The 10,452-nt window shown below is 36.3% G+C and overlaps 1 protein-coding gene across 3 annotated transcripts; it reads right to left on the bottom strand.

Moving 5' to 3' along the window:
* Positions 1–277: 277 nt before the first annotated feature.
* Positions 278–3,888, bottom strand: AS1 (myb-like HTH transcriptional regulator family protein). Of its 3 annotated transcripts, none has more exons than XM_088255342.1 (3): positions 3,719–3,888; positions 3,084–3,144; positions 278–1,667 (listed from the first exon to the last, which is right to left on the bottom strand). In XM_088255342.1, the coding sequence occupies exon 3, from the start codon at positions 1,578–1,580 to the stop codon at positions 510–512; it is 1,071 nt and encodes a 356-aa protein (XP_088111468.1). In that variant the 5' UTR covers positions 1,581–1,667; positions 3,084–3,144; positions 3,719–3,888; the 3' UTR covers positions 278–509. The 3 variants fall into 3 exon arrangements, with proteins under 3 accessions (XP_088111468.1, XP_021825191.1, XP_088111467.1); XM_021969499.2 differs by having other exon boundaries at positions 278–1,630; positions 3,719–3,883; XM_088255341.1 differs by lacking the exon at positions 3,719–3,888 and having other exon boundaries at positions 3,084–3,708.
* Positions 3,889–10,452: the final 6,564 nt, after the last annotated feature.

Genomic DNA, 10,452 nt, shown 5'->3' with positions numbered 1-10,452 from the left:
TGGTGCTATTGTCTGTTCATGCAGGGAACAAGAAAACTCCAGGCTTGGCGACAGTTCCAAACCACCTAGACATAATATGGGTCCTCACAGATGCTGAGGCCTGAGGGCGATGAGTGGAGGATGATGATATCTTCGAGTCCTAATAAGGTGAAGAATTATTGGGCCCAAACCTTTGCATCTCTAATGGATTGGACTTGTGTATTTGTTCTCCAGAAACCAATTTTAAAACAATGAATTGCATCATATCTCTCGTCTATTTGAAATGTGGAAACATAAGTTTTGTGAAAACAGTTAAAATACAATTGTAATATAGCTGCTGAAATTATAATGCAATGCAACCTTAGAGTCATTCGGTCCAGGCCAATAGGCAGACAGTATAAGATTAGACATCCTATAACAGCATTTCATCAGAGGATGCACACAAGACCGAAAGAGAAATGATAAACAAAACAGAAAACCGAAATTTGGACATCATACGATCTAAACTGACCATGTATAACAGATATCTCTCACCGGCCATTAGGCTCAGCCAGCCTTGGCCTGCCACCCATCTGGTCAAGAAACTTAGAGAGACGCAAATGCTTTGCAACCCATTGCTCAGTCAACTTCTGTTCCTTTGCTTCGGCATCTCTCCTTAGCCCTGCTAATTGTTCCCTGTATTCTGCTTCAATCCTATCCAGAGCAGCCTTCTGCTCTTCCCTTAGAGCTTTCACCTTCGCCTCAATCTCTTCCATCTTCTCCCTCCTCCGACAAGCCTTCTCCGATTCCAGTTGCAATTCTACTCTCCTTAACCTCCAGGATGCTTCCTTTTTATGCGCTGCCCAAGCACGGTGCACTTCCTCCAACTCTCTAGAGCACTCTACCAACTCAGATATTACAAGGTTCTCTCCACAAACAGGAACTGAGCCATGATGTGGCATATTGCCCAAAACTAGACTATTATCTGATCCTCTATCAGGCTGCAGCCAAGGAATTGGAGGAGAGGGTGCAACTGTTGGAGACAGACTCAGGGTAACAGACGGAGATGGTGGCCTGACATTGGAGGTCACATTGGAATTAGAAAGCCAAGGAGGAAGCATCGTAGGTGCAGGAGAAGATGTTTCAGTATGAAGATAGGACCCATTTGAAGTAGCCATGAGATATGATGGGGCAGCACGCTCCTGCACTAGCTTCTCAGCAAAAGTTTCAAGAATTCTATCGTATTTACCCTCGTCAACAGGGTCAACTGTCTTATTGTTTTTCTGTTCTCTCTGCTGCTTCTCTTTGAACACTTCCCACCACTTACCCAATCTCTTGGCAGTACGTCCAGGGACTTCAGCAGCAATTTTCTTCCATTTATTACCGTGTTTGGCTTGAAGGCAAATGACAAGGCGCTGCTCCTCTTCAGTAAGTGATCCTTTCTTGATGCCGGGCTTGAGATAATTCTTCCACCTTTCTAAGCAAGATTTGGCATCCCTGTTTAGGGGCGTATTCATGCGCTGTGATACAAGGTTCCACTCCCTTGGTCCATATTGCTGCACATACGCACGTAACAAAGCGTCCTCTTCAGCTCTCCAACGTTGTCTCTCCTTCATTTCCATGACCAAATACAACTGCCCATTGCTTCAAACCGAAACGCTTCATAATGTATCTGGAATCCAGAAATCACCATGTTAGTCCATCTTCTACTGTGATATGAATCATGATGATGTGTTACCAATGTCAAAAATGAACTGAATAGCGAGATAGAAAGGGACTAAACTCTGGGCTATGAAGAAAAGCTGATAAGGCAACAAGCTGATAGAATTAATAAAGGATGGACCAACTAGTTGAATGCTCTGTTTGAAACCACGATAGCAATTTCATCATCCATTTATTCGTTTAATACAAGAAAACAAAGGAAATACTGTAATGCTCAATGCCTTCCTCTTTTCACTTCAATTGCTAACAGCCAAATACAGAAAGCAGAACAGAACAACTCCTAGTAAGAAACCCTTTCCTTATTAACTTAGTAAATTGTAGACAGGAACAGGACACTAACAAACTATAAGAACAAGATATATTTCATATTTGTAAAATGATGGATAATTAAAAAATTTGCATATTCATTATTTATTGTCTTTTGGTAATTAGTAATTAATAATTAATAGGTATTACTATTTATCGAAACCTACACTTATATACTCCTTATTCATAGTATATATACTCAGTATAACATACTGATGTTAATTATATAGTGAATTATAAGATATCTTTATGACAATTAAGGTTCAAAATTTTAACTTTAAACAATAAACAACTGGTAAAGAAATTAGATAAAGGTACCCAAATTTGATTACAAAATAAGGTGACAAATGAACACACTAACACTAACAATGAACAATAACAAAACCTGACAAATTACTAAAATTTCGAAAATATGCTCCAATATTCAACTAAATATTCCAACACTATATTAGATGCAAAACCCAAAAAGCCAAAATTGAGAACCAAAATAATCAACCACTGAAGAAAAACAAAACTGAGTGAAAACCCCCACTGATTTTATCCCAGTACATGGCGCAGGAAATTGTCCTGCTGACTGGGTTGGGGACTGGGGATGTGATGAGATTTTTTCCACAGGAGAGAAATTTGTTTTCTTCTCTGTGTTTCTTCAAAAATTATCTGTGAGAACTACCCCACACCTACTTCATCCAGACCATCAAATTCATTCACCAAACAAAAGTACAACAATTACTTTGAGAAATGAGACAATAAAGAAATAGCCATCACCAACTATGCAAAGCATTGTTGCTAAATCACTCTATCACTAACTTTTCGCATCATTTTAAAAATAAAACAGAGAATGAGGTTGCAGATAAAACTAAGAACAACCCCAAGAAACTTGTTTTGAAAAGAAAAAAAAAACTTTCTTACGAACCCAAAGGACATCCCCATAACCCAACAAAGCAAATTGCAGAGTAAAAGAAAAACTAGAAACTTTTTCAACAATCAATGACAGGAAGCAGGTACTCGTTTACAAGTTGGGAACTTTATCTCTTTTTATCTTTCAATGCTTTGCATAATGAGATGAAATGCGGAAATTAAGAGAGAGAGAGGCTTACATGTCTGCTTAACTGCACCAAAGAACCAAGCTTGGTCTTCGACGCATCTCCTCCAACCAAACTGCTAATAATAATAATAATAATAAGACTGTTGTTGGGATGAGGAAACAGAGAAAGATAAAGTTTTGTTTTTGCTAAAGAGAGAGAGAATGAAAAAGGGTGGAGACTCAAACTCCCAAAACAACCCTAGAGGGAGAAAAAATCCCAGGCTAGAGAGAGAGACAGAAAAAAAAAAAAAAAAAAAAAGGACAGAAGAGACTAGACTTATATGAAGAGAGAGAGAGAGGGAGGAGGGAGATCTGACAGAGAGCGTAAAAGGAGGGCACGCGAATGGAGGGCCAAGGAGGCAAATGCAGACCCCAGCCCAGCCGATGACGTCGTTTTAAGGGGAATTTGCAATATCATCAAACCACAAAACAAATAAAACAAACAAGAAAAGAAAAGCTAAGGTCTACTCTACTGCTCCAGTACTGTGTTGTGTGTCATCTTCACCCACCATGGCCCTGCCTCAACGACTCAACGACAATTCAAAACTCACACACATAAAAACGTAAAAGCATAAAAATCAAAATTATAACTAAAAAAGCTGCAAACTTTTGCTAGAGAGAGAGAGAGAGAGAGAGAGAGACGCGTACGCTCGATTTCAGCGCTTATATCTCCTCCTTTGTGTCATTTGGGGTCGTTGGGTGGCTCATAATAGTTCATCAGTGTTTCGCGGGAGTAAGCAAAGCTACTACGATTACGTGCAATTATTATCATAATATACAGCTAACAAGACGCAGAGAGGTCTTTGGGCACATGGGTCGGGCATTGGGTACGTGGGCCTTACCCGTGTTTTATGATTCGGGTGATTCATTCACCTTTGATGCCACCTGCGTCAGGGAGGGTGGCAAACGTACTATGGAGGATAGGAAACCGCATTTTTCACATTATTGGGTTGCGGGCCATATCATTGCACGTGTCTCGTTTAAGCACCTTTAGGTCACATTTGATGGGTTGGACTATTTTGTTTAAAATTATAAGAGTATTGACTGTTAGTCAACGAGGTCTTGTCCAGCGGTAAATAGTTGTGACTAGCAGATAAGTGATCTTAGATTCAAACTTGGTACTGTCCACGTGAGAAATCCTCATCTCCTTTAATTTAGGCTATCCCTCTATTTGGTGTGTTGAGACGGTACTTCTTCAATTAAACATCCGTCCAACAAAGCATTTAATTGTTTAATGCGTACAAGAATCATGACCATTGTTTAATACGTTGAGACTAAACATGTGAAATTGGATAGCAATCCAATATATTGTGTCTTACAAATCTCACATAAAAAAATGAAACTCATAACAATTGGTTTCGATACAAGTTCAATCCAATATAAGCCCGACCATTAAACAAGACAAGACCTTTCGCAACTTTTCAACAAAATTAAGCGTAAAGTTGTAAATTAGTAACGTAACACACAATAATTTTTAATTATTTGTTATTATTTTGTATGATAGTAAGGGTACAATTATGAGCATGGAACCCCCATGCATGCTGTGAGATCTGACCGTCGGTTGAAGAAAGGGGAAAAGATGAGAATGAATGAATTCCAATTCCATTACGTCAGGATGCTCACAGAAGAGACAAGGGGTTGCTTGGGTTCCTCTAGGCAAGCTCGCACCGTCTTATTCAGCACCCCATTCATATCATCCATCTCCATCGCTCTGCTAAGCAAAGACCTCCTATGATCCTATGGTCAACAGTGTAGATTATAGAGTAGGAGAGCAGGGCAGGGGAGCAGGAGCAGCAGGGGATCAAAAAGGAGACAAGAGAGAAAAAAAGCCATCATTAGGATGGGGTGGGCCCCAGACGAGGTGTGGTGGGGGGGACTGTAGTCCGGGTTTCACGGCACAAGGAGACGAGTCTGATTGGGACGCGACCTTCTGATCATGCTCAGAAGCCCCCCCTCAGTTGTCAGTGATACGTTACGTCCCTTTTATTTTTTTACCCTATTTTCCTTTTTTTTTCTTTTTTCTTTTTTAAAATGCCCCTCTCTCTCTCTCTCTCTCAGTGCAGTGTGTCTGTCTTTTTACTCTTTTCTGGGTCTTTTATTTTGGGGTTGACAGCGCCAGTGAGAAAAAAACCCTACCAGACCACCACTTGCCCATCTCACATTCTTTTTCTTAATCTCCCCCCACTGCCACCACCAACCCACCCTCCATTTACTCAACTTACCCCCCGTCCCCTCTCCTCATCCTCATCACTGATGAGATTCCCCTCTGCCTCCTCCTCATTATTTCTACATTATACAATATATATTTGTGGCAAATGGAAAACCAAGCAAAACAATTGATCATTTCTGTCTTTGCATTGCATTATCTCTGGGCCGTAATTCTTCTCTTGTCTTTATACAAAAATGAGAATTAAATATAGTGCCAAAGTCTTTTTGTTTACTGCTTTGTTGACTTGGATAAATTTTAGCGGCTTCCGTTAATGGGTTATAATATTAATAATACACCAAAAACTATATGCTAAAAACTACAATAAGATTGAAAGTGACACCAAATAATAATAATAATAATAATAAATAGTTGAACTTGGAAAACCAAGAGCTAGGGCTTGAAGGAATTTTAGAAAACAGGACTTGATTAGGTTTTAAAGGTGTGAGAATGTACCTCTGATGATGGTCCCATATCACATGGATCTTCCCGGCAATATTGATCAATGGTCCTACTTTAGGGCAACAATCACTCCCTTACTTTATAAAGTTATTGGAAAATCACGACATGATTTGAAAATCATTCTAATTATAAACTTTCTATAAGTGGCTTGTAACTTAAGTGGTTAAGAACATGTAGTTGTGCACCCGAGATTCTATGTTCGATTCTCTTCTCTCTCATAATCGCTTGTATAAAATATAAAAAAAATCTTCAAACTTTCTAATATTTCAAAATACCGCGGTATAATTTGAGACCGAACAATACTATACCCTTATAGTAATTAAGTTTGTTCTTCACACATCAGAGAATTGAATGGAGTATGTGATTCCTTTCTTGTGTCACTTTCCAAGTAATGATAATTTCAAATGAGAACTTTTTTATCCTGTTGGAGATTGGGTTAATTAATTTTTTTTTACTGTAGAGGTGAGATACGACTTGAAGAATCACTGTTGCAGAAAGTCGCTGATTTCCTTGTCGTTTTTGCTAGAGTAGTAGCAGTTTTGCAGCGCAGAGAGAGCAGAGGGGTGGGTTTTTGATGAGACAAGTACAGCAGCAGCTACAGAAGGGCAACCTTGGAATTTTTATTTTAAAAAATCCTGAAATGACACATCAAAGCATAAAACATAACATATATATATATATATATATATATATATATATATTTGTATAAAATTGAGGGTTGATGATCCTCCCCTATAAAATCTCCCCCTCTGAGCCCCCTGACCCTACGCTCTGCATTTTCTCTGAAAAGCTACAACTTTTTTTTGTGGTAGGAAATGACTCATATATCATTTACCACAGTAAAAAATAAATAAATAAAAACATGAGTAAAGTGTGCAAAGTAAAAGGTGCATTTAGTATAGGGATTGGTGTGAAGGGGAAAGAGAGAGGTTAAAAAAGAAGGGGAATGCTAGCAACCTTCTCTCTAACCTTCTCCTTTGGACCTTTTCTATTTTTTGCTTAACATGTGTCATTCTCTTTACACTTAAAACAATGTCATTAATATATTATACAAGCTAACTTTTGATTTCCAAATTTACCCTTATTAAATGTATTCAATTTATCCCAAAAAAATTCACAACTTTCTTACACCTCATTAATTTTTTTTACGTCAATTATTTTTTATTTAAAGAAAATGTCTACTTTTTAAAAAAATTAAATTAAATTAAAAAAAAGAAAAGAGGAAATGTCCATTTTTTTTAACACAAGGGGTTTAGATAGAAAAAAAAGTTCTAAATTTGACGTTAAAAAAAAGGGACATCCTCTTTTTTAAAAAAGCATACATTTTCTTTATAAAAAAAAAATTTGAAGTTAAAAAAAAATTAATAAGATGATAAGAAAGTTGTGAAATTTTTTTGGATAAATTGAATACATTTAATAAGGGTAAACTTGGAAAGCAAAAGTTAGCTTGTATAATATCTTAATTACATTATTTTAAGTGTAAGGAGAATGACACATGTCAAGCAAAAAATGGAGAAGGTCTAAAGGAGAAGGTTAGAGAGAAGGTTGCTAGCATTCCCCAAAAAGGAAAGGCTGTGTGTGATTGAGTGAGTGAGTCTCCATTTAACCTAAGTTCTTGCTCTGATTCTGGTTTTAGGCTTTTTTCCCGAACTTGGTTGGGTGAAAGGGAAACATCTCAGATCCCTTTCAACAAATTCCATACTTTCTTTATTTAAAACCCAACTTGCTTCACTTGCCCTCACATTCATGTTGATTTTGTTAGTTCTGTTTGCTACCTTCAAAGCCCAAGATAAATAGTTCACATCAATTGGGCCAAGCCCAAACTTTTATCCAGATGAATTAAAAGATTTTTTTTCTTCACTCACTGTTGGATGTAAATTCAACAGTGAGTGAACCGTTGGATGTAAATTCAACGGTGAGTGACCACAAATCTCTTGGACCCCTGTAGTCCAAGAGATCGGGACTATATATATATATATATATAAGAGTATTTCCACTAGGAAGCCCCAGCACGAGCAAGAGGTCACCCATGCCCTCAAATGTATTTCTAGCGCCCAATTCTTACCAGGGCAAAAGATGGGCTCCACCAACTTGGGCAAGTCCAAAGGCAAGACTTGCACTGCTATCTGGGCAAGCTGACCTAATGTTGACATCACTGTAATGTCAGCAACTAATTTAAATAACATAATAATTAAAAGAAAAAAACCAAAAATTTCAAAAAAATTTTTGTTTATAAATACTTAGTCATATTCTTCACTTCTCACACCAAAACTTTATGCAAATTCCTCTCCTCATATCTCATGTGAATAGTGGTTGCCATGATAATTGATGGAAAACCAACAAAAAATTTATTAGGACAGGCACTATTCATATAAATAGTAACAGTCCTTGCTTCCCCCATTCCTTTTGTCATGACAAATGAGAGGAAATGCTTTAAGAGAATTGTGAAGGCAAACTAGCTCCACCAGGGTTTGTCAATGATCATTTTATCTACTGATACACTATTTTTGTTTTATTTCGGAAGCTCTTGAGTTTGAATTTTATAGACGATATTTGTTGTGTCAGACCATAAAAATAAAAAAAAATAAAAAAACCTTAAGAGTGTCGTACGAACGCATTGACACAGTGGTATAATCATATTACGTGTTGAGTACAGGCACGAGCCCAACCCTGTCTAGGTAGGGCTGAAGCCCGACCCAAATTCTTGTAAACCTTCCTTAGCCAATATAGCCCAGCCCAGCTTCTTTAAAAAAATAAATATAAAAATAATAGCCCAGCTTATATTCTATCCCCAATCCGATTTTATCCCACAACAGCCTTCTTCTCTCTCCAACCAAGAGCCAAAACGTGTGACTTTGTCTGCTCATCTTGCGTGCTCACTTTTCTTTCTTTTTTTTTCTTTTTCTTTCTCCTGTGTTTCCTTCTTCTTGTACGCTACTTTTTTCTTGTGATTTAATTATAAGACTATTTCAAAATTTTGATTTAGTGATCTAGAATTAATTAATTAATTTTTTTTTTTTGCAATTGATGTATAATTTATAAAGTTATTCATGTTACTCCCTAGAAAGTTTTTACTTATTTATGAAAGTTGTGCTATTAAGTTATCAACACTTAGGTATGTGTTTTCTTTCTTATCAATGAAATTCACTCGAGTTTTGTTAATGTATAATTTGGGAAGTTTTTGAGAATGTAATTGAAGATGTAAGAGTAAATAATAAAAGTGTTTATTGTGTTATATACAAATTGGAAAATATCATTAAAAAATAAAATAGATTATCGAAATTTCAATAGAAACTTTCCGATTAGAAAACTTGGCCTAAAAATTAGCCCTAGTTATTTTAAAATCCTGAATCCGTGATTGATCGAGTATAGTTGAATATTTACTAATATTATACTCCAAAGTAGAAACTAACATCCATTCATATGATGATGTAACAATACACAAACGTCTTATACCAAGTGATCATGTTTCAATACCACCTTTAAGTCAATAGTTAGGACAACCGTCGTGAATTTTCTCCGACATCATTCAAACATTGATACCTTAGAACATAAAATAAAATAAAAAGCTAACGTGGGGACCTTACTTTGGCATAATTAGAAGGGACAATGAGACGTGATTGCCTTTTATTACTATTTTCATTTATTTATTAGGTGAGAAACAAATAAATAAATTGATTTTCTCGCGTCAGTTGTAAAACCACACCATGTTTTTTTTGTTCAAATTTCTGTGAAATTGGTGCAATAATAAAAGTAAGAAAATAATTTCCAATTAAAAAAAAAAAAAGAGTAAGAAATAAGTTTGGAGAACCCTTCAACTTATTAATTTTAAATTCTTAATAAATTCCAGCAAGGTCACCTTTATTAGTTTAATCTGCATTTGTAGAAGAATATCCAAATTTCCAAAAAAGAAGCTTCCCAGCAACCCCAACACTGACTTATTCCTCAAAACGTCATGTTATGGATAGGCCATCAAACTCAGAATAATCCAAGAAATGGTCAGAATAATGTGTAACATAATCAACTAGGTGTAATTAAATAAGTAAATAAGCACGCAATTTGACTAATTATCATTGAGTGTGTAGATGCCATTACAGAAACAAAGGAATGGTCTGAAAATTGATTAACAATGAATGAGAATCTACAAAAGCACACCGACAACTCCAACCAGCGTATTATTCATGCCTCCGCGTGACAAGTTTAGCAAAAACATGCGGCAAACACAATAAGCATCAGCCCTCCATCACAACCATCCGATCATCATAACTATTATCAAGTAGCTGATTAATTAGAGAAAAATAAAGAGAAACCATTGTGTTGTCGCCACTAACTTATCCATCTCGGATTCATGCGAGTCGGTAATTCTTTTGAATGATTGTTATACTGCCGCGTGTTGTGACAATGTGATGGTCACACATTAGAATTTTTCCATATAAAAAGAGAAATAAAGATAGAATTGCAAGTGAATCCAGGAAAAAAAAGAAGAAGGAGTTTTTATCCAACATTTTAACAAAATCACATCAGAATATCATTTTAAGAAATTTTATATGACTATTGATTCTGATTTCCACCTGTGTAACATAACTGAATCCCTTAAAAGAACATCATTATTAATAAATCTAATCTACTTTAGAAACAAAATGTAAAGAAAATTATATTCCTCATTTAAAATGCCAATAAATGTGTTAGTTGGAGTAGAAGACAGAGAATCTAA

Source organism: Prunus avium, chromosome 6, assembly GCF_965620075.1.
Source record: "Prunus avium chromosome 6, drPruAviu1.hap1.1, whole genome shotgun sequence".
NCBI classification, from domain to species: Eukaryota; Viridiplantae; Streptophyta; class Magnoliopsida; order Rosales; family Rosaceae; genus Prunus; species Prunus avium.
The sequence above is the reverse complement of the archived record's forward strand: the minus strand, read 5'-3'. Positions and strand labels throughout refer to the sequence as shown.